This window comes from Tursiops truncatus, chromosome 7 (assembly GCF_011762595.2).
Source record: "Tursiops truncatus isolate mTurTru1 chromosome 7, mTurTru1.mat.Y, whole genome shotgun sequence".
NCBI classification, from domain to species: domain Eukaryota; kingdom Metazoa; phylum Chordata; class Mammalia; order Artiodactyla; family Delphinidae; genus Tursiops; species Tursiops truncatus.
In genome coordinates this window covers 63,047,264-63,075,011 of record NC_047040.1, presented here as the reverse complement: position 1 = coordinate 63,075,011, position 27,748 = coordinate 63,047,264, and the positions used below count along the sequence as shown (strand labels likewise).

The window sequence follows — 27,748 nt, the reverse complement described above, 5'->3', positions numbered from 1 at the left end:
CTGTTGTGTTAGGCCCCTCGAGGTAGTTAATGTATGCCTGCTCCCTGATAGCCTTTTCTGGACATTTTCCACTATAGTCGTGGTTATATAGGGGTGGTCTTAGTTGTTTGGTACCCTGGCCCTGGGGTGATTTGGGGCAGGGGGACTCTTGGCTTGGTGTGTGAGAGGTAGATAAGGGAAGTGATTGGGGGTCTGAGCTCTGGAGGGTTGGATCGCATATCAAAGCCATGCTTATAAGCTAGTTGTCTACTATCTCTAGGAATTAGCTAACCCTGGAAGGAGCAGTCCCTCCTCCCCAACCCAAAAGACCCCAGTGTGTCACAGCAACTGAAAATACAGAAAATAAAAACAAGGTGAATATGGCAAGCTGAGAGAATCCCTCTACTCTCAGCCCTGAGTGACTGAGTTACCAGGAACGCTTTATAACCTCTGGGATTTCTTTCAAGGCCACGCAGTTCAGGACACAGTATTCTGACCCCCTAAGTATTTACAGGAGTCATTCTCACCATCTCACTCCAGCTCTCTTGACCCGGAGCCATTCTTTGCTTTTTCAGAAAACAAACGGGATTAAAGTCCAGGGCTGGGACTTCCTCCTTGGGGTGTTTGACAAGGACTGACGTACTCTAGGTCCTTTGAATCCCGGAAGTCCAGGACACACCCAACCTTTGGTGCAGCATCCTGTATGCCGGAGCATAGCTAAAAGGACTGAAGCAAACATCTCACCATGAGGGACCCACTGACAGATTGTTCGGTGAGTAGCTCAGTGTGGTTTGCCTGTGTGTGAGAGGGCGGCTGAAGAGTAGATTTATGTATTAATGGATTTGAACTTAAGAAATTTGGGACACTCAGAAGCCAAACATGTTTAGATATTGGCACTGGTACAAAAGTCTGTGGTTTTTCTTTGGTTCAATTTAAAACAGAGCTCTTTCTAGCAAATGACAGGGCAGGTAATTGTCATCTTTTATTCTCACATGCTTGAAAAAACTGAGTGTATGTAGCATTATATTTGCATGCAGATGGTGGCTGTTTGGGAAACATTCTTCAAATGTATGCCAGTGGTGCCAATATCGTGCATACTGTAGACACACAAATGTGCAGAATATCTGCAGCTAGTTTGGGGCTCTGGGAATGAAGTCAGGATGCAAGGGTTTTGCGTATTTTCCCATATCATTTAGAGCCCAGAACTGCAAGGGCCGAGGGAGGAAGTACAGGCTCCGCGCTCTGTCCGCCCTGCGGTGGTCCTCGGACACGTTTACCAGCGTGTTTGTTTCAATCCTGGGAGCGTACCAAAAATAGAAGGGTGGTCAAGTTGTGAGGTCGTTAGCCACAAGAGCAGAGATGTAATTTAGGAAATGAGGAGCAATTAAAATGGAGGGGGGAGGAAATAAAGTAATCAAAGATTGTCAGTGTGTTATCCCAAGAAATGGTGCCAAAAAACTAAAACTGGTGACATCAGAAGCAAGGGGTTGCATTCATCCTTCAAGTATTTTATTAAAAACAAACAAACAAAAAAAAACGTGGAGAAGCAGATAAACAGGGGCTGCCATAAACCCATAAAGAAAAAGATCAACAGAGAATTATTGGTTTCGTTTGTGTTTATTCAGTGGATGTGGAAAGCACAGGCTTAGCAAAGATGAAACTGTATCCACCATCCCGCAGAATGAGTTCGGGAATCAGACGAGCTAAATGAGATAAAGTCATGGTGGCTAGTGATATTAATAATGACAGCATAGTAGCAGGCTCTGCCTACTTTTACTTTTTAAAAACACAATAGTCTCAGAGGCAAAAAATATACAAATCAATTTTCACTGCAAAGTAAAGGAGCTGTTACAGTGGGGGATTCCTGGACTGAATGTCAATATTATGACATAGTCTGAGTGTGTTTCGTGTTTGGTAATTGCAATCATTGTTGCTTTTGTTGTGGTCATCCATTTACAATGCTTGGTGTCAGTTTATTTATGTCTTGTCTTGTAAAAAAAAAAAAAAAGTCTGCCTGCCGCAACTAAGACCTGGTGCAACCTAAATAAATAAATATTTTTAAAAATGGTAAAAAAAAAAAACCACACACAATAGTCACATGTGTCTAAGGTAAAAAGAAATTCCAACAATATGGTTGTATACAGATTTTAAGGGCAAAACCTCCTCCATTTGATTTCCTCCACCCCAATCTTATCTCTATTGGTAAGCTAACAGATAACTTTTCAAAAAGTCTTTTCTCATTTATGTATTTGTTTATTTTTCACTCCTTGCATGTGCTCCCTTACCAAAATGTTGACTCCTCTCCTTTCTCCTGATAGGTTAGCGATAATGTTTTTGTATAGGGTGGGTGAGTGGGACGGGGATGGGATAAGTGGAAGCAAAACCTTGGCACCAACGGTCACCAAAGAAGAAATCAAGACCAAGGGAAGAGTGAGATAGTGGAGAGGAAAACTGAAGCCAGGATAAGTTAAAACAAAAACAGAAACTAAAAACCAAAAGCCTAATATCCCTTTCTAAGGCTGACTTCAGACCTGGACCTAGGAGAAATACTTCCTTTGAGCAGCTCCCAAGACAACCCATCACCATATCTCTACGTCAGCTTAATGCTCCCTCCCTGACATGTGGAGCCCTTTTCCCTGTGCTTAACTATTGCCCCAAGGACTCCTGTCCTTGTCCCCAAACTTGAAAGTCATCTTTCTGGGCCCACTGCCACCAAATGTAGTCGAGAGCGGGAGGATATTCCTTCAGCCAGGGTTTCTGAATCCTCTGAAGTCACAGAATCTTTATTTATTTGCAATTGTTTCATCTTCAGCAAGTGTTCAAGTTGATTTCCTGGTGCAGTCCTAGTTTGCGCTTGGGCAACAAGGCTGTGTGAAGATGAGGCTGCAATTTGGCAACAGAATAAAACAAGGGAGTGGACTGCAAAAGAATGCTTCATGAAACAGGTAGTTTCATGAAGAAACCAAAAAGAACGCAAAGCTTTAACTTTCTGCAAAATATTCCATTTCATGAGTCCCTAGGGTTACACGGAACACAACTAATTCATCAAGCCTTAGCTTAGCTACAGTTCTTAACTTGGTCTACCCCAGCGGATCCACATATGGAAACAGTGGTTTGTGTGACCTTCAATGGGAAAAGCATGACCTATTTATTTGTGTTAGTTTCTAACTGCAATTTAGAATTTCCTCCAATTTTGGATATAAGCAGCAAGCCCTAGTACAACTGCAGCATCTGTGACTTTGTATATTTTTATATAACATTACATTTGTTTACAGATATCTAGAAATACTATTTACTCACACTCAGTGTGACTTAGAAATTTGGGTAAATCTTAAGACTCATTATTTAGTATGTTAATTAAAAAGCATATAAAATATGATTTAAAATTATATTTTATAAAACACATATCAATGTAATTAGTTTCCTTTATAATCCTGTTATTTTGTTTTATGCATTTGAAAATATTTTTCTGAGTAAAATACGTCTCACCAGACTCCAGAAAAAATTTAAAAACCTCTTCTTTTATGTCATGATCCAATGAGTAAGATAAGCTGATAGCTGGGCCATTCTACCTCAAAGAGCTGGGTTAGTGTCTATGCACAAATTATCAGTCACCAGGGTAGCACACAAGATTGCTTGAATGCTGTGTAGGACTTTTAACTAATCTCGAGAAAGTCAGAACTTATTTGAAGGAGATTTTTTAAAGTTCTCTTTTTGAAAAAGACAAGAATTGGCTCTGGGCCCTGATGCCTTAATGCCTGTGAGCTTAGCTTCTAATCCTCAAAATATGCCAAAGGAAATCATTTACAAATCCATGTGCAAGGAAACAGGATCAGATCATCTCCAAATGAAATAATCTAATCATTAAAAAAAAAATAGCACCTTCCTAAGAAACAATGCCATAGAAATCAAGGGCAAATAATTAACTATAAGCAAGGTTTTCCTTTTACTCACTCCTTCAGTATCCAGGTAGGGAGCTGTCAAAGCAGGCTTCCCTGGGTCCACATAGTCAGCCTCTTCTCTTAACTTCATCAGCTGTCGAAACAGTACTGTGGGGCTGCTCCTTCAGCCTGGTTCAGACACCAACCCGAGCATCCCATTTCAGTGGCTCAGCCTGGGTCCGAAGATATTAACTGGCACTAATATAAAAGATGCTGGGGCAATGGTCCATGGCTCCTGAGGGGTTCTGGGACACTGCAGAGATAAGGAGGCAGCTTGGGTCTGGCTTGGATGTCGGCCCACAGCATCCCCAGTGTGCATCTGTGAGATGTGTGATGTACCATTTCACATTTTGTGGGCCTCTGTTTCCTCATCTGTAAAGTAAGAGGGGGAGAGGATGAAGTAGACTATGTTCTTTAATGTATCTCACAATCTATGACAGCCTGCCATGGAGATTCTAAATATTACCTAGGTGCCTAATAAATACAATTTCTTAGTTTACAAAAGCAGTACTTAGAAATAGTACACCACATGAAATCAGTAGCACAGGGCCTGGCATGTGAAAGGCATCCAACAAAAGCTTATTTGATTAACATTAAGTAGAATATCATGGTTTGTTTAACACTATGAGGGTCATCATTACTCCCTGCCCACCAAAAAAAAAAAAGCAAACTTTTCATACTTGCACCTAGAATGAAAATGGATTTTTCTAGAGTAATTGAATTTAACCTTCTTAATCATTCAGATCATGGAAAGTCAGAAAGAGCAGCTAGGCCAAGGTTGATAAAGTGAATTTTTTGTTGTTCACAAGACCTCTGTCTAATCATTTCATGTGCCAATTGCCTAGGTTACTAAGTTTTTTCGTAACGATAATATTTATCTGACAGAATTTGCTTATAAGTGCTGGGCAGAAGCATTTTCTTAATGGCAGAATGGGACATCTCTGTGTACATTAGTTATCTACCTGAAGGGATTTTTAGATTCTCAGAAAGATCCCACATATTTCTCCACCAGCCTGCAATCCCTTTATCAGGGAACAAAAAAACATGTCGTTTTTTCCTAGTACTTAATGACGTTATGGAAAAGCAGCATGTCAGTATAAATTCAAATGGAGATGTAAGATCAACAGTAGGTTCTTTCCTGGAGTGAATATTTGGTAGGGGGTGGGGTATTCAAAAACTCAATAAGTGGGAAAAAAAACAGGAAAAATTCATCTTCCACGACTCTGAGTAGAGCAAAGCCTTCTGTGCTGGTTGATGACATTGGCGAGCGATCTGCCCTGCTCATAATACTGAAATGTAATACCACTCTGAGTACACTTAGTGTGATTATACTGATTAGCTATTTATAAATATATTTATTTCTAATAGATTCTCTAGTTGATTTGCTCACTTAACATTTCTAATCACAGTTCTGTCTCTAACTAATGAGGTTATCTTTTGCTGTTACGGCCTTAACTATAAAATAAGAGGATTGGACTTTAGTGGTTTCCAAACTGTGCTGCATGGAATCCCTTCAGAGCCCCTGTGCTGGGTGAGAGTGGGGTGGGGAAGAAAGATGGGAGAGGAGAAGGAGAGCCAAAGCCAACGTCAAGAGACTTCATCCCCTCAAAGCAGATAAGTTCTAAGATTTTCTGATCACACACACACACACACACACACACACACACACACACACACACACACACACACACTGGATGAGATGGTCTCTGGGGTCTGCTTTGATGTTTATGCAAGTCTGCTTTTGCAAGACAGCTTTTGTCTTCAAGTCTGAGTAGATGGCACAAGATGAAAGGTACAGAATCATTGCATCAAAAAAGGGGTTATGCTGAAATAATGGAACCATTCTTAGTCACTCTTTTATTTATTGATATCACCTTTACCTCAGTCTGGATCAGGGTTTGTCATGGAGTGTCCAGTACATTATATGTAGAGTCAACGATAAAGATTCTCCCCATTGCTGTAATAAGCAGAACGTCCCACTCTTATCTGATCATTGAGTTAACAACAACATAATGTATCGAAGAACTTCCTGACTTGTGTGTACCTGGGCACACAAGGGCCCAGGGGTCTGGGGGATGAGTTACAGGGGGGGTGTAGCTGGGGGGCTGAGCTCATGGGCCAGTTGCCTCTACCTTGAACAAATTTGTCCATTTACCACATTGTTTCAGTACAAATATCATTTTCCATGTATATCATGATGTGAAAAAATTAGGAAGTTAGAAAGTACTAGCCTATTAAATGACAGGAAAATCCTTCCAAAATCCAAAACGGGGAGCCCCAGGGGCAACTGATGCCATAAGATGTGCTTCTTGCTTAAAAAAGATTCTTGCTTAAAAAAGTTGAATCTGAATACCTTAGGGAAAGACAGGTGGTCTCCATACTGCCACAGCTCACCCACTCTCCTCTAAAAGCAACCGAGTTTTGAATCATTGGTTTATAAACTTTCCAGGCTTTCTGGCTTCCTAGAACTAGTCCTGTGGAGATAGTATTTTAAGAATGTGTCTTGGAGAGTTTTGATGGCTTGATAAGTTCAGGAAATGCAGTAGCCCCTGCAGCCCCAGGACAGGGAAAAATTCTCAACTAGTTCTGCTCATTTCCACTTTGTTTAGGAGCAAGTTTTCCCCTACCTTCCTCATCCTCATACATGGTATCTGAGGCACCCTATTCTTTCCCCAGGACTATTGGATGCAAATCGCCTCTTCTGGTGATGGTGGGCTGATGGGGGTCCGCGTCCTAAGACAGCTCATCTCAGAGTCCCTTCCCTCCCCTCCTAGTTTTCCTGATGGGAGTTTCTTCTCTCTGCTGCTCGGAAGGCATCCTTCCATCCAACTCTCTGCTTTGTCTTCTCCCAGCCCCAGCCTTAAGTGTTTGAGAACAGAAAAATTCACTTTGCAAGCATGTATCCAAATCTTTCTCTCCTGCACGTGGCCCCCTGATGTTTTTGTTTGGTCTTTGTTTCTGTTTTGGTGTAAGCTGGAGAGAGAAACAGGTAAGACACTATTTTAAAAGATAGCTTAATAGTGTGTAATACTGTGAGATATTTCTAAGTAAATAAGAATGCTACAGGACCTATAAAGAAAACCATAAAATTTTATTGAACATGAAATAAGATTTGAACAAATGAAAAGACTTACTATGCCCGTGGGTGGGAAGTCTAAATACCATAAAAAAGTTAATTTCCTCAAATTGAGATATATAGATGTAATGCGATTCCACTTAGGATCTCAACAGGGATTTTTTTAAATTGTAATTAGATAAATGTTGATACAGAAGAACAAATGTGCAAAAATAGTCAAAGAAATTAAAAGGAAAAATTGTTATTTAAAAAGAGCAGAAGCAAAGTGTCAGTATCTCTGTAACTTTGGTAGTGAGAATATAATGTGTATCATAATTATTGTTTGTATCATTCTTATTTATAAAACATAAAAATGTTTCATAATTTAAAATAAAAAGTTAAAAGACTGTGTATGAGTTAGAACTATGTTTACCTGCATATTTAGAAAACCCAAAATAAAAGTGGCTTAAAAAAGCCTACTGTTATATTTCTCTCATACATAAAATAAGTCCCAAAGTAGAGAGTTGGGGGCTTCTGTGGTGGCCCCCAGGGCATCAGGGACCCAGGCTCTTTCTCGCTTTCTGATCTAAGATCTTAGCATGTGGCATCCATCCTCAAGATCACCTTACGGCATCAGCTGTCATTTTAAGTCCAGGTTTCAGGAGAAAGGAGGAAGGAATTTTCACTAAAACCCAACACAAAACTTTCACCCATACCTCTTTGGGAAGCATTTAGTCACATGGCTACTACAGCTACGGGTGAGAGGGGCTGAGAAATGACTTTATTCCAAGGGCATGTGCCTGCCCAACATGTCTCTATTTTCTTCTCATGATACCTACGTGTGTTTTATCGGATGTTATTTGGTGTTATGGGAAGAAAATGAAAGCCTTAAGGGACAATTTAGTGAAAGTGTTTAGGTAACAAAGGAATAAAAAAAAAGCTAAACAATTTAAAACTGCTTACCAAACTCTTCCATTGTACTTGTAAGGGGAGGAAGGAGGCCTGAAAGTATCACATCATTCATAGATGACAACTTATGTTTGTGGAAATAAAAATGAGAAAGCTTGGTTGCCCAATAGTGATTTTACTCTCATGGCTTAGAGGAGAATCATTTCTTCATGACGGAGGCTGCACTTGGATTGCACTACAGGTATGTTTTGCTTGCTTGGCAAAGAGTTGAAAATTTTGTGAATTGTTTGCTGCAAAATTTTAAAAGTTATGTTTCAGATACCAATCCTCATTTCAGCTTTTTTGCACAAAAAAAGCTGGTCCATGATCCAGAGTTGTTGTGGCAGCCGTCTCTCCAGTTCACTGTCCCCACCCTGCGCCTCCCTCATCCAGGTGCCTATAGGCACCGAATTTTTGCAAACCTTGCTTTAGGAGTTAACAATGTCCTTCTAAAGAGCTTTGCCCTCTCACAGTTGTTTTTGTGTCCCAGCCAGTTTCAGTGAAGCTGTTTGCTCCTATTGTGTGTCTACCAAATCCTGTCATGGCTTTCTGTGTTAAATTCAGGGGAAAGTTAAACTACTGCATAAAGAGGAAAAGATTTGGTATCTATAGGATTATGTTTCTACGTCCTAGGTATTGGTTGGTTCCACCCCTGAAGGTAGGGACCTGGCTTAGGTCATTTCTTTAGGTCTTTCTACCTCTGTGCCCTATGTCCTCTTTGCTACTCTGCTAGCTGCTTACTCCAGGTGCTATAGCTGAAAGGTTGCCTCAGCTCTGAGGATTCATATAATGGGAACATGCCTGCCCTATAGTAGGTGCTCAGGAAGTGTGAGTTTCCCTCCCTTTCCCTTTCTCAACAAGTGACCAGCACCATGCCCGAGACATTTGAGGGCTGGAAGAGGCTGGCTCACTGTTTGAACAAAGAGCCACCACACGGCACTCAGTCTACACAGAAGTTGCGTCCTCTTGTGTACAATCTTATTTTGAAAAATGTGATGGGCTATCGCATCTCCCAGATGGAAACGTTGAGACAGTGTGTTTGAGACTTGATCACCTCACTCATCCACTCTGTGTCAGGGGAGCAGCAGAATCAATTTTCACTTGCCCTCTCCACCTGGGCACTTAAAATCTATCGTCATCAATGTCTAGCCTTACCAATACAATTTTCAGAATAACATTGTGGAGTTTGAAGTCACATGACAAAATCTTTTGACTGATTTTTGTGTCTACAGGCTAAATTCATATATAGATACATTTATAAGGTTTGGTTCAACCAAAATGTTCAACTCATTATTATAACATTCTTATTACTAGAGTTAAATGAGACATAGAGGGGCCTAGGAGAAATTTTATTACCAAATTATTCACTTACATTTTCTATCTCGGCCAAGAAGTACTCACTTTAATGGTTCAGGGTTTGTCATGAGGTCCAGGGATAGTATTTTGGAATTTGTGGGGAATATGCAGTGTATTTCAGAATGTACTTTTAGCCTTCCTGGGAATAATAGGGGTGACAGGAACCCAAATGCACCCCACTGTTGAACTGTTTGCATTTGGCCTAGGAAGAGACAGGTAGACCAGCTTTATTTTTAAAAAGTTCTCCAGGATCTTTCACATCCACGCAGAAGAGACTTCATCTTTATTTTAAGAACTCACCCAAAAGGTGTGCATTCTGTAGCTGCGTGATCATTTACAGCGACAGTCATCATTACAGCACCGTTCTGAATTTATAGGAGTTCCGTCTTTGGAAGTGCTCATAAACCTTCTGTGCATCTTTTTCAGTATAATAAAGTATACAAGAACCTAAAGGAGTTTTCTCAAAATGGAGAAGATTTCTGCAAGCAGATCACATCCATTCTTCAGCAAAGGTACAAAATGCATGTTTGCACGAAGCAGTTCTCCCTCTTTAGTTGCAGCAAGCGATATAAGTGGAGGAGTGATTACAGCTGTCCTACTTTCCAGAACACAGCATTATATTTTGGTACTTGAGAAATTGCTTTGAAGAGTGATTCTCTGTTATTGCACATTTATCATTGGGGCACCATAAGAATAAGGAAACAGGGCTTCCCTGGTGGCGCAGTGGTTGGGAGTCCGCCTGCCGATGCAGGGGACACGGGTTCGTGCCCCGGTCCGGGAAGATCCCACATGCTGCGGAGCGGCTGGGCCCGTGAGCCATGGCCGCTGAGCCTGCGCGTCCGGAGCCTGTGCTCCGCAACGGGAGAGGCCACAAGTGTGAGAGGCCCGCGTACCGCAAAAAAAAAAAAAAAAAAAAAGAATCAGGAAACAACAGGACGTACTTCTGCTTGGGAAGGCTCAGCCAGGTCCCTTCTGATCACTGCCCTCTCCTGGGGCCCACCATTGTACCGATGTGTACTCTTCCATTAGTGCGCTCCTCACACAGATGGCAATTATTCGTTTACATTTCTGTCTCCCTAGCGAGGGTAGTGGCTGTGTCTTACTCATCTTTGTACGCTGAGCTCTTAGAGTCTGGCCTTTTGACTTCTTCAGTGTCTGTTGAATGAATGCGTGGATGAATGAAAAGTCACCTTTTTCAGTATCATCTTCTCTCTCTTTTTTTGTTATTTGCTTTTTTTTTAACATCATTATTGGAGTATAATTGCTTTACAATGGTGTGTTAGTTTCTGCCTTATAACAAAGCGAATCAGCTATAGATATACATATATCCCCAACACTATCATCTTCTCCTAATACTAGATACGATCACATGTAAAGCTGTTCACTGTGGTGAAATGAACACACTGAACTCAGGTAAGAAAGTTACAAAAATTCCTGCTTAAAATTAGAGTCCACGAGGACTGAATGGGGCCATCAAGGGTGCTTAGGCCATTTCCCTATGTCCAGACAGCTCTGTAATAAACAACTCCAAAGAGACCTTCGAAAAAGATTGTTTATTCTTTCAAGGGAACCCATTTCAAATTTAAAATATTGCGTGTGTACCGTAAGAACAAAGATGCCTGAGTTGATTGCATCCTGTATTAGTAGGTCAAGAGCAAGGGAGAACATTAGCTTTATCAGGACTGATGAATGAGGCCAAGGAAAGATACAGGAGAGTTCAAATGTGCTTTTTTTAAAAAAAAATTATATTTATTTAACGAATGCTTGTAAAGAATTTGGATTACCTTTTGTTTTAATATTTATTTATTTATTTATCTGCGCCGGGGCTTAGTTTCAGGCATGCGGGATCTTCATTGCCCGGTGTGGGATCTTCGTTGCGTCGTGCAGGATCTTTAGTTGTGGCATGTGAGATCTAGTTCCCTGACCAGGTATCGAACCCGGGCCCCCTGCATTGGGAGCGTGGAGTCTTAACTGCTAGACCACCAGGGAAGTCCCCAAATGTGCTTTTTTATTCGCGGTACACGGGCCTTCCACTGCTGTGGCCAATTGTGGCCCGCGTACCGGAAAAAAAAAAAATGCATTCAGTAAATCCTTGTAGATTGAATGAATAAATAAATGAAAGATAGTTAAGGGTTTATTTTCTTATTATTACATCTACATTATTAGAACAGGGTCTTTACTATTGTTGTATATTAACAATTCCAGACACCTTGCTTAAGAATCCATTGGAATGTGGTTCTTCTAACACTTCTGTATTAGCTTGTGGCTACAAGGGACTGCATCCCAATTAAGCTTCGAGACCAGATAATGGTTTATTTCCAATCTCAGCTGCCTTCTTGCATTTGTTCTAATTGGTGGTGATAGAAAAGTATTGGTATTGAAACACCATTTTGCCTGGAAATTCTGCAATTCATGGTATTGCTTAGCTTCTTTTATCCAATTAGTTTCTCCAGTTTCTTTTTTTATAGTAGTAACTCAGATTTAGCCAGAAACACACAGCAGCTCCTAAGATGCCTAATGTCAAAGTCATCAGGTTCATTTCAACACAATCACAGATCAGATTCAAAAAGACAAAGGCACATTTCCAGAAACGATTTAAGTGTTTGGTTCCCTGCACCCTCACAGCTAAGGTTTAAACAGACTTTGATAGGGAAAGTCAATTTTTTCTCTCTAAGGAAACTTAAGGTCAGGTTTTCAAATGGCAAGTGCCACAACTCTGGACATAAAATTTTTTTTTAATTAAAAAATAGAAGAAAAGAAAAGAAAAAAACAAAGAAGGAAATTTAGTTGGTCATTATTCCATCTACAATTCATTGCAGATGCTGTCAATGAAAGATAAATGACTAAAATGAAATCTTTGTTAAATTCTTACCTTTTCTAGTCTACCCATAGCCTGAGTGATCTTAATTCCCATAACTTAAGCTCTTTTTTTTGCATATTGATGACTCCCATATATACATTACTAGGCAGTATGTCTTATCCATACTTCAAACCATATATCCAACAGTCTATTGGACACTTCCAGCTGGACGTTCCATGAAACCACAAAGGCAGCCTATCCAAAACAGAGTTGATCGGCTTTTCCCAAAAGCTGGTACTCCTTCTGGATTTTTAACCATGATTACTGGTACCTCTGCCCACCCAATCAAGCCCAGTACCTCAGAGCCACCCATGACCCCTTCTGTCTCAACTCATGACCAAGTCTGTATATTTCTCTCTTCCAAACACCTCTTATTCCTATAGCTTTCTTTTCATTTCATGGCCTCTGCCATTGTTCTGACAGAACTCTTAACCCGTCCTCCTGCCTGGGGTACTACCTTGCAGCTGTGCAGTTTGTACACTGCACAAAATCACCTGGCTGATGGGCAGAGTGAAGGCAGACATCTAATCCACTCTCAACCCTCGAGTCTGGTACATGGGCTCAGAGCTCTGTCCCTTCAGAGGATCTCCTTTTTCTAGTCCAAGCAAGTTGCCTCAACTAGGGAGCATCTAATACATCTTCTACTCTGTGGCCAGGACCCTGTTTAAGACCCTTCAAAGACTCCAATGACCTTTAGTATAAAATTTAGCCTTTGTAGTATTTCATAAAAGGAACTTTGAGATCTGGGCCCTGCCTTCCTATCCAGCTTGTCTCTCTCCATCTCTGCATGACCCCACATCTCTCCATCTTACCTACAGTCACTGCTTACAGAACCACTTGCAATCACCCCCCATGGCTCCCTGCCATCCCTCCCACCCGCCTCCATGGGTCCCTGCATTTGTACCTGCTGTATCCACTGCCCAGTAGACACTTCTTCACCTGCATTGCCAGCCTCCACTCAATGCATTCTTCAAGATTCAGTCATCCCACCCTGGTGGGCCTTCAAGTCAAGATTCCAGTCCCCAGTGTCAAAAGAGTGCTCCTCAGAGATGTACAGAACCAGTGCTTACCTCTGCTATCACTCTACTGCCTACACTGTTACTTTCTGTTGACTTGTCTGTCTCCTCCACTCCTTGAGGGTCTTTGTATCCCACGTGACTAGCACAGAGCAGGCATTCAATAGATGTTCACTGAGGGAATGAATGCATTCGTGTATGAGCGACTCTGTGCCTCAGGCACTCATAACTTTTAAGAAGTTTAAGTTAGGCTCTTTACAAGGAGCAATAAATGAGTGTGTCAAAGAAATTTACTTACATCGTGTATAGAATGTTATTTTGAACAAAAGCTAGAAAAGAATAATAAAATCACAGAAGAGACCATTTATCCAGCACCATCTAGAGATCAAGCACTGCGTTAGATGTGTCGATCCTTGGTCTCTTTTACTTAAATTCTCAGAACCCAATGCAGTGTGCGAATACTCTCATCCACCCCTGATTTACAGATAGGGGTATGGAGAAGGTGATACATTTTGACTTCTACCCAGCTCTACCCAGGCTTGTTGTAAGGGCATCTTCCGAGTGGGCAGGCACTTTGGGGCACTGCTGTGGGAGTCCCAGCACACTCAGGGTCCTGGCCCATCTCCCTTCACAGAGGGTTTTCTATGGGAAGGGATACCAGCGGTCATCAAGCTCAGTGGCTTTCAAACCTGGTAGCACAGGGGTCTGTGGGGAGCTCTCAAGGGCCACTTCAGGGGGTAGGATGAAATTAAATGGGCAGGGCTCAGAGCCCTTGTCCCACTTATTCAGAACATAATATCTATATGATATGGTGGGATGCTGTATAAAATTTTGTTTTCCAGCTAAAAAGTTTAAAAACCCGCTCTTCTTGTCCATTTTACCTGACTTCCCCCATGACAACACTCCTTCCCACCCCACATAAACTCACTCAGTTCAGGAATTAACAGACACAGAGGATCTGAAATGCTACACCTACCTTAGCTGTGCCTTCCCTGGGCCGGAAGTGAGCAGTGACTCAGTGGAACTCCCAGACTGGCCCAAGACAGGGCGACCTCCAGGTCTCATCCTCCCATTTCTCCTTTTTTATACTGCCGTCAGGAGCCAGAATTAAGGCAATGAGTAATGACGAAGTGGGCGTTGTGGGCTAGCCAGAGAACCTAACCACTCAAGAAACAGAGCTGCTGTGTAAAAATGTCTTTCAGATTGTTAATAACTAACTTTTAAACACAAGCCTATTTGTATGAGCTTGTGACTCTTTCAAAAGGCAAACTGATAAAGCTTGGGTGGAAAATGTCAGCATACCAGGCCCCAAGAAGCTGTTGCTGATAGAAAGTAGAAGGGCAGAGACGGGGGTGTGAAACTGCAAAGATTTTCAGATTACTAAAATTTCTTCTTAATTCGTAGTAAAGGGAGGGCTCAGTCACCTGCTGTTTTCAAGCTTAAGAGAGCCTTAGTTCAATTTTAATTAATTCCTCATAGACACAGGGGCCAGCTACAGTGTTCATTTTCTATCACTTTTTATCATTTTAATTTTCTTAGAGCACGGTACTCTAAAATTTATTACCTGGTCACTTATAGTCTTACAGTTTAATTTGTGGTCTGTCTAAAATATTGAATCTGATATTTTCTATCTCTCCTTTCTTTCAAAAATATAAATATAATTTATTTTCAAATCTAAGACAAATGTTAGTCTTTGACTTATTGGTCGGTCTTCATTATTACTAATGAAAATTTATTGACCTGCCTCCACATGCTGGGAGGAAATTAGAATATAAATGGATTAAAAGTCAGTGCATGCCATTTCCCTGGTTAGGGATCTTTAAGACTCACCGGAATATTCTGAGACTGAGTTACCCATCCAAAGAAATATATATCATCAATTTCACATGTGCCAAGACAATTGCTTGGAGAATCTCAACTCCTATTAGATGTAGTAGCTGTAGGGCTAGAACATTAAGCTCAATGTTCTTATAAACTCTTTTCTGATTATTTTAATGAGGGGAAAAATTTCCATGTCTCAGTTTGAGATTAGCTCTGCCTTTCTTCACTTCTTTTGCATGTGGTGCTTTTTAGGCCAGAAACCATGATAAAACAGCTCCCTTAGAAGAAACCAGTGTGCTTGGAGGTGCAAATTGCCACCTCTGCCTTGGGAAAAGGTGTCCCTTTTGAACTCTGTCCTTTCACTTCTGTTTAGCAGGAATTCTGAAAGGCTATCTATTCTGCTTCATTAGACCCTAAGCACGGATAAGCCACACGGCAGTGTTTGTTCCAACTTACAAAAGTGACAGCTCTCTCCACGCTTGCCAGTTGGAACGTGGCTTCTTAGAGCGATTTCCTCTGGGGAGGAATTTACCCATTAACCTGTGCTAAGATAAAGGCCATTCAGGGTCAGAGGCCAGAGAGTTTTTCAGTTGTAGGCAAACTCACCAGAAAAGAAGCCGAGTGACGGGTTCCACTCCTCACGTATCCAAACTCATCCTTCCGACTTTATCATTTCATTTCTTTCTGATGTGTGGGGTAATCTGCTGAGGATTCTGAAATGGTTATTAGGGTTGAAAATGCAAGAGAAAATGATTGCAGCCTGTTTTGCTTGGTTGATTCTAAAGCTGGTTTTAAATATGAAATATATAATATTTGTATATTAGGGTCACTGATATAGTTTTGAAGGCGGAGTTGAAGGGTACAATCATGCTGCTCAGAGAGGCCGTGTCTGGTCTCAGAGGGCTACCTTGGTGACGTTTGATATCAGAGCCCCCTCTTCCCCACTTTTCTAGACCCTCAACACGTCCAGGAACTGCAAAGATGCTCTTGGAAGAGGCCCCGGGAAGCTCGTTCTGTCTACACAGAGGCTGCTGTGGATCCCGTTTCTAGCTGCTAAGCCGTCAGAGTTGTGGTGATTCAGAACACCGCAATTAAAGGCAAAGGGAGAGGCGGTGTCAATTTTAAAAAGCACTTGCCTTTGACTCCCCCGCAATTCTCCTTCTCCAGCTGCTTCCCCACAGTTTCAGAGGCAGGAGAGTGGAGTGCTGGGCAGGCAGGTTCTTGAGCCAGACAAGGGTTTGAATCCCAGAGGTCACTTCTCCATGAATGACCTCGGAAAAGTTGCTGACTAAACTCCGTGCCTTGCTGTTCCCCTCCATGAAATGGGTAGAGTAAGTGTGCCTTCCTGTTAGGAGGTATTGCAGGTTAAATGACGAAATGTACTTAAAACACTCAGAATGGTGCCTGGCACATTGTCTACAATAAATGTTGGATGTCACTAGTTTGTGTGTAGACAGAACACACAAGGTCAAGCATCAGCAACATGTCACAAAGGTGATGGGAGCACATTTGTTGGGAGAGAGAGCACAGTTTGGACACGAACTTCATGGGCAGGACTACAAGAATTTTTAAGCTGTATACCAACCTGTAAAACTACACATGCTCTTACTGCTCTGAAGCAAGAAATGCTCTGTGGTAATTGCCTCTCTCTTTTTTTTTTCTTTTTTCTTCTTTTTTTACATCTTTATTGGAGTAAAATTGCTTCACAATAGTGTGTTAGTTTCTGCTTTATAACAAAGTGAATCAGTTATACATATGTTCCCATATCTCTTCCCTCTTGCGTCTCCCTCCCTCCCACCCTCCCTATCCCACCCATCCAGACGGTCACAAAGCACCTAGCTGATCTCCCTGTGCTATGCGGCTGCATCCCAATAGCTATCTACCTTACGTTTGGTAGTGTATATATGTCAATGCCTCTCTCTCGCTTTGTCACAGCTCACCCTTCCCCCTCCCCATATCCTCAAGTCCGTTCTCTAGTAGGTCTGTGTCTTTATTCCTGTCTTACCCCTAGGTTCTTCGTGACATTTTTTTTTCTTAAATTCCATATATATGTGTTAGCATACGGTATTTGTCTTTCTCTTTCTGACTTACTTCACTCTGTATGACAGACTCTAGGTCTATCCACCTCATTACAAATAGCTCAATTTCGTTTCGTTTTATGGCTGAGTATTCCATTGTGGAATGGAATGTACAACGGAATACAATATTCCATTGTATATATGTGCCACATCTTCTTTATCCATTCATCCGATGATGGCACTTAGGTTGTTTCCATCTCCGGGCTATTGTAAATAGAGCTGCAATGAATATTTTGGTACATGACTCTTTTTGAATTATGGTTTTCTTAGGGTATATGCCCAGTAGTGGGATTGCTGGGTCATATGGTAGTTCTATTTGTAGTTTTTTAAGGAACATCCATACTGTTCTCCATAGTGGCTGTACCAATTCACATTCCCACCAGCAGTGCAAGAGTGTTCCCTTTTCTCCACACCCTCTCCAGCATTTATTGTTACTAGATTTTTTGATGATGGCCATTCTGACTGGTGTGAGATGATATCTCATTGTAGTTTTGATTTGCATTTCTCTAATGATTAATGATGTTGAGCATTCTTTCATGTGTTTGTTGGCAGTCTGTATATCTTCTTTGGAGAAATGTCTATTTAGGTCTTCTGACCATTTTTGGATTGGGTTTTTGTTTTTTTGATATTGAGCTGCATGAGCTGCTTGTAAATTTTGGAGATTAATCCTTTGTCAGTTGCTTCATTTGCAAATATTTTCTGCCATTCTGAGGGTTGTCTTTTTGTCTTGTTTATGGTTTCCTTTGCTGTGCAAAAGCTTTGAAGTTTCATTAGGTCCCATTTGTTTATTTTTGTTTTTATTTCCATTTCTCTAGGAGGTGGGTCAAAAAGGATCTTGCTGTGATTTATGTCATAGAGTGTCCTGCCTATGTTTTCCTCTAAGAGTTTGGTAGTTTCTGGCCTTACATTTAGGTCTTTAATCTATTTTGAGCTTATTTTTGTGTATGGTGTTAGGGAGTGATCTAATCTCATACTTTTACATGTACCTGTCCAGTTTTCCCAGCACCACTTATTGAAGAGGTTGTCCTTTCTCCACTGTACATTTTTGCCTCCTTTATCAAAGATAAGGTGACCATATGTGTGTGGGTTTATCTCTGGGCTTTCTATCCTGTTCCATTGATCTATCTTTCTGTTTTTGTGCCAGTATCATACTGTCTTGATTACTGTAGCTTTGCAGTATAGTCTGAAGTCAGGGAGCCTGATTCCTCCAGCTCTGCTTTTCTTTCTCAAGATTGCTTTGGCTATTTGGGGTCTTTTGTGTTTCCATACAAATTGTGAAATTTTTTGTTCTAGTTCTGTGAAAAATGCCAGTGGTAGTTTGATAGGGATTGCATTGAATCTGTAGATTGCTTTGGGTAGTAGAGTCATTTTCACAATGTTGATTCTTCCAATTCAAGAGCATGGTATACTTTTCCATGTATTTGTATCATCTTTAATTTCTTTCATCAGTGTCTTATAATTTTCTGCATACATGTCTTTTTTCTCCTTAGGTAGGTTTATTCCTAGATATTTTATTTTTTGTGTTGCAATGGTAAATGGAAGTGTTTTCTTGATTTCACTTTCAGATTTTTCATCATTGGTGTATAGGAATGCCAGAGATTTCTGTGCATTAATTTTGTATCCTGCTACTTTACCAAATTCATTGATTAGCTCTAGTAGTTTTCTGGTAGCATCTTTAGGATTCTCTATGTATAGTATCATGTCATCTGCAAACAGTGGCAGTTTTACTTCTTTTCTGATTTGGATTCCTTTTATTTCCTTTTCTTCTCTGATTGCTGTGGCTAAAACTTCCAAAACTATGTTGAATAAGAGTGGTGAGAGTGGGCAACCTTGTCTTGTTCCTGATCTTAGTGGAAATGCTTTCAGTTTTTCACCATTGAGGATGATGTTGGCTGTGGGTTTGTCATATATGGCCTTTATTATGTTGAGGAAAGTTCCCTCTATGCCTACTTTCTGCAGGGTTTTTATCATACATGGGTGTTGAATTTTGTCAAAAGCTTTCTCTGCATCTATTGAGATGATCATATGGTTTTTCTCCTTCAATTTGTTAATATGGCGTATCACGTTGATTGATTTGCGTATATTGAAGAATCCTTGCATTCCTGGAATAAACCCCACTTGATCATGGTGTATGATGTTTTTAATGTGCTGTTGGATTCTGCTTGCTAGTATTTTGTTGAGGATTTTTGCATCTATGTTCATCAGTGATATTGGCCTGTAGTTTTCTTTCTTTGTGACATCCTTGCCTGGTTTTGGTATCAGGATGATGGTGGCCTCATAGGATGAGTTTGGGAGTGTTCCTCCCTCTGCTATATTTTGCAAGACTTTGAGAAGGATAGGTGTGAGCTCTTCTCTAAATGTTTGATAGAATTCGCCTGTGAAGCCATGTGGTCCTGGGCTTTTGTTTGTTGGAAGATTTTTTTTTTTTTTTTGCGGTACGCAGGCCTCTCCCTGTTGTGGCCGCTCCCGTTGCGGAGCAACAGGCTCCAGACGGGCAGGCTCAGTGGCCATGGCTCACGGGCCCAGCTGCTCCGTGGCATGTGGGATCCTCCCGGACCGGGGCATGAACCTGCGTCCCCTACATCCGCAGGCGGACTCTTAACCACTGCACCACGGGGGAAGCCCTGTTGGAAGATTTTTAATCACAGTTTCAATTTCAGTGCTTGTGATTGGTCTGTTCATATTTTCTATTTCTTCCTGATTCAGTCTTGGCAGGTTGTGCATTTCTAAGAATTTGTCCATTTCTTCCAGGTTGTCCATTTTATTGGCATAGAGTTGCTTGTAGTAATCTCTCATGATCTTTTGTATTTCTTCAGTGTCAGTTGTTACTTCTCCTTTTTCATTTCTAATTCTATTGATTTGAGTCTTCTCCCTTTCTTTCTTGATGAGTCTGCCTAATGGTTTATCAATTTTGTTTATCTTCTCAAAGAACTAGCTTTTACTTTTATTGATCTTTGCTATCGTTTCCTTCATTTCTTTTTCATTTATTTCTGATCTGATTTTTATGATTTCTTTCCTTCTGCTAACTTTGGGGTTTTTTTGTTCTTCTTTCTCTAATTGCTTTAGGTGCAAGATTAGGTTGTTTATTCGAGATGTTTCCTGTTTCTTAAGGTAGGATTGTATTGCTATAAACTTCCCTCTTAGAACTGCTTTTGCTGAATCCCATAGGTTTTGGGTCGTCGTGTCTCCATTGTCATTTGTTTCTAGGTATTTTTAAATTTCCTCTTTGATTTCTTCAGTGATCACTTCGTTATTAAGTAGTGTATTGTTTAGCCTCCATGTGTTTGTATTTTTTACAGATCTTTTCCTGTAATTGATATCTAGTCTCATAGCATTGTGGTCGGAAAAGATACTTGATACAATTTCAATTTTCTTAAATTTACCAAGGCTTGATTTGTGACCCAAGATATGATCTATCCTGGAGAATGTTCCATGAGCACTTGAGAGAAATGTGTATTCTGTTGTTTTTGGATGGAATGTCCTATAAATATCAATTAAGTCCATCTTGTTTAATGTATCATTTAAAGCTTGTGTTTCCTTATTTATTTTCATTTTGGATGATCTGTCCATTGGTGAAAGTAGGGTGTTAAAGTCCCCTACTATGAATGTGTTACTGTCGATTTCCCCTTTTATGGCTGTTAGTATTTGCCTTATGTATTGAGGTGCTCCTATGTTGGGTGCATAAATATTTACAATTGTTATATCTTCTTCTTGGATCGATCCCTTGATCATTATGTAGTGTCCTTCTTTGTCTCTTGTAATAGTCTTTATTTTAAAGTCTATTTTGTCTGATATGAGAATTGCTACTCCAGCTTTCTTTTTGTTTCCATTTGCATGGAATATCTTTCTCCATACCCTCACTTTCAGTCTGTATGTGTCTCTAGGTCTGAAGTGGGTCTCTTGTAGACAGCATATATATGGGTCTTGTTTTTGTACCCATTCAGCCAATCTGTGTCTTTTGGTGGGAGCATTTAGTCCATTTATGTAAGGTAATTATCGATATGTATGTTCCTATTCCCATTTTCTTAATTGTTTTGGGTTCGTTATTTTAGGTCTTTTCCTTCTGTTGTGTTTCTTGCCTAGAGAAGTTCCTTTAGCATTTGTTGTAAAGCTGGTTTGGTGGTGCTGAACTCTTTCAGCTTTTGCTTGTCTGTAAAGGTTTTAATTTCTCCATCAAATCTGAATGAGATCCTTGCTGGGTAGAGTAATCTTGGTGGCAGGTTTTTCTCCTTCATCACTTTAAATATGTCCTGCCAGTCCCTTCTGGCTTGCAGAGTTTCTGCTGAAAGATCAGCTGTTCACCTTATGGGGATTCCCTTGTGTGTTATTTGTTGTTTTTCCCTTGCTGCTTTTAATATGTTTTCTTTGTATTTAATTTTTGACAGTTTGATTAATATGTGTCTTGGCGTATTTCTCCTTGGATTTATCCTGTATGAGACTCTCTGTTCTTCCTGAACTTGATTAACTATTTCCTTTCCCATATTAGGGAAGTTTTCAACTCTAATCTCTTCAAATATTTTCTCAGTCCCTTTCTTTTTCTCTTCTTCTTCTGGAACCCCTATAATTTGAATGTTGGTGCATTTATTGTTGTCCCAGAGGTCTCTGAGACTGTCCTCAGTTCTTTTCATTCTTTTTTCTTTATTCTGCTCTGCAGTAGTTATTTCCACTATTTTATATTCCAGGTCACTTATCCGTTCTTCTGCCTCAGTTATTTTGCTATTGATCCCATCTAGAGTATTTTTAATTTCATTTATTGTGTTGTTCATTGTTGTTTGTTTCATCTTTAGTTCTTCTAGGTCCTTGTTAAATGTTTCTTGCATTTTGTCTATTCTATTTCCAAGATTTTAGATCATCTTTACTATCATTATTCTGAATTCTTTTTCAGGTAGACTAACTATTTCCTCTTCATTTCTTAGGTCTAGTGGGTTTTTATCTTGCTCCTTTATCTGCTGTGTGGTTTTCTGTCTTCTCATTTTGCTTGTCTTACTGTGTTTGGTGTCTCCTTTTTGCAGGCTGCAGGTTTGTAGTTCCCGTTGTTTTTGGTGTCTGTCCCCAGTGGCTAAGGTTGGTTCAGTGGGTTGTGTAGGCTTCCTGGTGGAGGGGACTAGTGCCTGTGTTCTGGTGGATCAGGCTTGATCTTGTCTTTCTGGTGGGCAGGTTCACGTCTGGTGTTGTATTTTGGGGTGTCTGTGGACTTATTATGATTTTAGGCAGCCTCTCTGCTAATGGGTGGGGTTGTGTTCCTGTCTTGCTAGTTGTTTGGCATAGAGTGTCCAGCACTGTAGCTTGCTGGTCGTTGAGTGAAGCTGGGTGCTGGTGTTGAGATGGAGATCTCTGGGAGATTTTCTCCATTTGATATTATGTGGAGCTGGGAGGTCTCTGTGGACCAGTGTCCTGAAGTTGGCTTTCCCACCTCAGAGGCACAGCACTGACTCCTGGCTGTAGCACCAAGAGCCTGTCATCCACACGGCTCAGAATAAAAGGGAGAAAAAGTAGAAAGAAAGAATTAGTAGAAGTAGGAAGAAAGAAAGAAAGAAAGAAAGAAAGAAAGGAAGGAAGGAAGGAAGGAAGAAAGAAAGGAGGGAGGGAGGGAGTAAGGAAGGAAAAAAGAAAGAAAGAAAGAAGATAAAGTAAAATAAAATAAAGTAAGATAAAATATAATAAAGTTATTAAAATAATTATTAAGAAAAAAAAGAAAAAACAAAAACAAAAAAAGGACGAATAGAACCCTAGGAGAAATGGTGGAAGCAAAGCTATACAGACAAAATCTCACACAGAAGCATACACATACACTCTCTCAAAAAGAGGAAGAGGGGAAAAAATCATAAATATTGCTTTCAAAGTCCACCTCCTCAATTTGGGATGATTCGTTGTCTAAAGGAGGGAAGGAAGGAAAGAAAGAAAGAAAGAAGATAAAGTAAAATAAAATAAAGTTATTGAAATAAAAAATAATTATTAAGAAAAAAAATTTAAAAAAAGAAAAAAAACGGACGCATAGAACCCTAGGACAAATGGTGGAAGCAAAGCTATACAGACAAAATCTCACACAGAAGCATACACATACACACTCTCAAAAAGAGGAAAAGAGGAAAAAATCATAAATCTTGCTCTTAAAGTCCACCTCCTCAATTTGGGAATGATTCCTTGTCGATTCAGGTATTCCACAGGTGCAGGGTACATCAAGTTGATTGTGGAGCTTTAATCCGCTGTTTCTGAGGCTGCTGGGAGAGATTTCCCTTTCTCTTCTTTGTTCTCACAGCTCACAGGGGCTCAGCTTTGGATTTGGCCCCACCTCTGTGTGTAGGTCGTAGGAGGGCGTCTGTTCTTCGCTCAGACAGGACGGGGTTAAAGGAGCCGCTGATTCGCGGGCTCTGGCTCACTCAGGCCGGGGGTGGGGGGAGGGAGGGGCACGGAGTGCGGGGCGGGCCTGCGGCGGCAGAGGCCGGCGTGACGTCGCGCCGGCGTGACGTCGCGCCGGCGTGACGTTGCACCAGCCTGAGGCGCACCGTGCGTTTTCCCGGGGAAGTTGTACTTGGATCCCGGGACCCTGGCAGTGGCGGGCTGCACTGGTTCCCCGGAAGGGGAGGTGTGGATAGTGGCCTGTGCTCGCACACAGGCTTCTTGGTGGCGGCAGCAGCAGCCTTAGCGTCTCACGCCCGTCTCTGGGGTCCGCGCTTTTAGCCGCAGCTCGTGCCCGTCTCTGGAGCTCCTTTAAGCAGCACTCTTAATCCCCTCTCCTCGCGCACCTGGAAGCAAAGAGGGAAGAAAAAGTCTCTTGCCTCTTCGGCAGATCCAGACTTTTCCCGGACTCCCTCCCGGCTAGCCGTGGCGCACCTGCAGGCTGTGTTCACGCTGCCAACCCCAGTCCTCTCCCTGCAATCCGACCTCTGAAGCCCGAGCCTCAGCTCCCAGCCCCACCCGCCCCGGCAGGTGAGCAGACAAGCCTCTCGGGCTGGTGAGTGCCCGTCGGCGCCGATCCTCTGTGCGGGAATCTCTCCGCTTTGCCCTCCGCACCCCTGTTGCTGTGCTCTCCTCCGCGGCTCCGAAGCTTCCCCCCTCCGCCACCCGCAGTCTCCACCTGCGAAGGGGCTTCTAGTGTGTGGAAACTTTTCCTCCTTCACAGCTCCCTCCCACTGGTGCAGTACCCATCCCTATCCTTTTGTCTCTGTTTATTCTCTTTTCTTTTGCCCTACCCAGGTACGTGGGGAGTTTCTTGCCTTTTGGGAGGTCTGAGGTCTGCCAGCGTTCAGTAGGTGTTCTGTAGGAGTTGTTCCACGTGTAGATGTATTTCTGGTTTATCTGTGGGGAGGAAGGTGATCTCCAAGTCTTACTCTTTCACCATCTCCCCCTCCTCTCGTAATTGCCTCTCTTTAGGCTGGTTTTCAACTGTATTTAAGAGAAAGCCAGCAGAAATACAGGGGTTCAAGAATAAAGCCAGGTTCAAAACAAGAGCCCATCAATTCAAAGAGAGCAGGACCCTCTCCCTTTCTTGACACCAAAGCCCAACTTTTTTCTAGAATCAGATTAAGTTAACGATGTAGGGGAATGCCACACTTCTCTCTCATCATTGTCCTTTTTATTTCTGCTTAGCCTCTGAGCCATTTTGTAGGACCTGCAAGAACAGGGTAAAAGTGAAACTGAATTCTGAGGAAGAGGCTGTCCCTGACAGCATTCCCTTTCCTGTGGGAAGCCATTCAGGATTGTTCTAGAGCTGATGGATGAGAAAAATGTGCATTCTTTCCCCCACTTCTCCCCATCTCTGTGTATTTCTGAATGTTTAGAGATCCTTTTGGATACATACTCATAATAACATTAGAAAAATTAATATTTATTAAGAAATTTTTGGTGCCCAGCACAAGCTGAGCACGACAAATGCATCATCATATTTAATGTTCTATGTGCTGCTTCCAAGCAAGAATGGAATGCTGGAAAGGAAAGTCCTAAGGAACCCTCTGGTTAAAGACGGGTTAGGAGAGGGTTTAATGAGTCTAGCTATTGCAAGTGCTAGAAAGCCACGTACGCTGACATCAGAGCTGAGCACACCTCAAACCTGTGGGACTGAATTTAAATACTTCAGCAGTTTAAAGTTTTCAAAAGTGGTGAAATGAGAACAGACTTGTAGTGGAGACTGGTTAAAAATTCTAACCAAGACCTGATGGGAAGTCCATTCATTCATTCATTCATTCAAGAAATACATGCTGAGCACCAGTAACATGGCAGGCACTGTTCTAGGCCTCGGGATATAGCAATGAGCAACACAAAATCTTTACCCTTATGGAGCTTACACTCTAGGGGTATTCACAGAAGCACAGTAAAAAATTATGTGATGTAAGATAGTGATAAATGCTAGGGCATAAATAAAGCTGTAGGGAGATAGTGACAAGAATGCTCTTTTCGATAGGGTAGCCTCTGAGGTGGTGATGTTTGAACAAGACTTGTTGGGGTTGACGTGAAGAAGAATGCCATGGGGTTATGTAGCAGAAGGAATACACGGCAGAGGCCATAGCAAGTGCAAAGGCCCTAAAGCAGGATGACATTTGGCCACTAAGCAAGAGTACCATGAACAAGGGGATTAATAGTAGGAGGGGAAATCAGAGAGGGAGCCAGGGCTCGGGTTGTGCAGATCAATAAAAATCATTTCAGTCTTTGAGCCCCTGTTGGGTTTGGGTGATTACCACATTTTTTAAATTAATTTTAATTTTTTAAAATTAAAAAAAATTAATTTAAAAAAATTAAATTTAATTATTAATTTAATTAAAATTTTTAATTTTTTAAATTTAATTACAATTTTTTAAATTTAATTTTTAATTATCATAAACCCCCTTGAGGTAAGTCTGATTAATTCATTTTAATGTTGCCCAAAGCCACCCTACTGAGCCGTAGCGTTCTCTTGGGATTCTAGAGCATCCAAGTTCATTGAGGGTGGCAGTCTCTCCCAGCTTGCTGCTGACCAGGACTTTCTCTCTCCATCAATCACCACATATTCCTAGAGCAGAAAAATCTTTTTTAAAACACTATGAGATATTTCTTTACCATCTTCACTATTTAAAAATATTTGCCCTAACCTTTTCTTATACTTGGCCAAGGCCTGATGCCAAATGGGTATTTTCTGCACCTAGGCCTTAACATGCATCCTACAATGGTTTTCTTTCTTTTAAAAGGTGCTAAAAATAACTTGGAGCACAGCTGTACTAAAGAGGAAAAATGAAGAGAATCTTAGCGATAGGTCCATAGCCCACGATCTCTGGGTTCCATTCATAAAAGAGGTCTTTCCTTTTTTGGTCTATAACACTGAGCCTAATCTGTGTAAAAACATCCAAGGATTAAGTTAATTACTGGAGAGTCCTGGGATTGTTCCCCAAATGAAATGGAGTCACAAATAATTCTAATGATGTTTTATAATAAAAGTAGAATTAAAAGACTGAAAAATATGCAACAAAGACTCTCTGGTCCATATAAAGATGAAAAAAGTAGTGTAAATTGAACTTAATATCCTACATTTTTATTATTTTCATTGAAAAGTGAAATGAATAAAAATGTGTCTTCATTTTAGCTATAGATGGGCCTAAATTAGGACATGGAAAAATCAGCTTAAGCTAAGAGTGACTCAATCCATCCAAAGAACTAAGTTTTCTTTGGGAGGATATGCCCAGATTCCCTACTGAGTCTTGTCTTGCATGGAAGGTAATGGGAATTCATTTTCTAAATCTCGTGCTGGCCCATTAGAAAGTTACTCTTTGGTTAATTCCATCATAATGTATTATTGTATTGCCAGCTATTATAATCTAGAGCTAGTCTGATGGTGCTTGTGTCTCAGGATAAGTAGGAAAGTAGCTGGATTAGTTTGCTAGGACTGCCATAACAAGGTACTACAGACTGGGTTACTTAACTTACACAGTCTCTTACTGTAGCTTAAACTACAAAAACATATTTTCTCACATTCCTGGAGGCTGGAAGTCTGAGATCAATGTGTTTGGTCAGGTTGGTTCCTTCCGAGAGCTGTGAGGGAGAATCTATTCCGTGTCTCTCTCCTAGTTTCTGGTGGTCTGCTGACGATTACCTTCGGCATCCCTTAACTTATAATACATTATCCCAATCTCTGCCCCTTCATCTTCACACAGCATTCTCCATGTGTGTGTGTGTGTGTGTGTGTGTGTGTGTGTGACTGTGCCCAAATTTCTCCCTTTCATAAGGACACATCCATACTGAGTTCTAGCCAATCCTAGTGACTGCATCTGAACTTGATTATTTGCAAAGACCCTATTTCCAAATAAGGCCACATTCACAGACAGCAGGGTTAGGACTTAAGCACCATTGTGGGGGAATATAGTTCAACCCATAACACTAGTGTACAAGAAGGTTAAATAAAAACTTCTCTCCTTTTGTAGGATTCTCTTGGATATCCTTAAAGATTACACCGAGGACAGGAGAATCCTTATAGTCGACAAATCATATCTTTATTCATTGCATTATCAGCCTGAGTCCTCCTTCATATATTTGTATCTCTCTGTATGTGTGTGTGTGTGTGTGTGTGTGTGTGGTTTTGCTTGATTTCCAGCCGTTGTATCCTATCTAACAACTATCCCTTTGCTAACAGGGCAAATTTGGAGATCAGTTATGCCAAAGGACTTCAGAAACTGGCAACCAAACTCAGCAAAACATTACAGAGCACAAAGAAAAAGTAAGTATATGGA

The 27,748-nt window shown here is 41.1% G+C and overlaps 1 protein-coding gene across 5 annotated transcripts in view; it reads left to right on the top strand.

The window, feature by feature from the left end:
• The first annotated feature begins 581 nt into the window (after positions 1-581).
• Positions 582-27,748, top strand: part of NOSTRIN (nitric oxide synthase trafficking) — a 77,138-nt gene continuing 49,971 nt past the window's right edge. For 3 of the 5 annotated variants that reach the window (XM_073807608.1, XM_073807610.1, XM_073807609.1), the window contains exons 1-4: positions 599-751; positions 7,964-8,125; positions 9,706-9,791; positions 27,652-27,735. In XM_073807608.1, the coding sequence (XP_073663709.1) occupies positions 8,012-8,125; positions 9,706-9,791; positions 27,652-27,735 (284 nt within the window). In that variant the 5' untranslated portion in view covers positions 599-751; positions 7,964-8,011. Of the gene's footprint in view, positions 752-7,963; positions 8,126-9,705; positions 9,792-27,651; positions 27,736-27,748 lie in introns of all 5 variants that reach the window. The other 2 variants (XM_019923149.3, XM_019923148.3) reach the window with 2 other exon arrangements.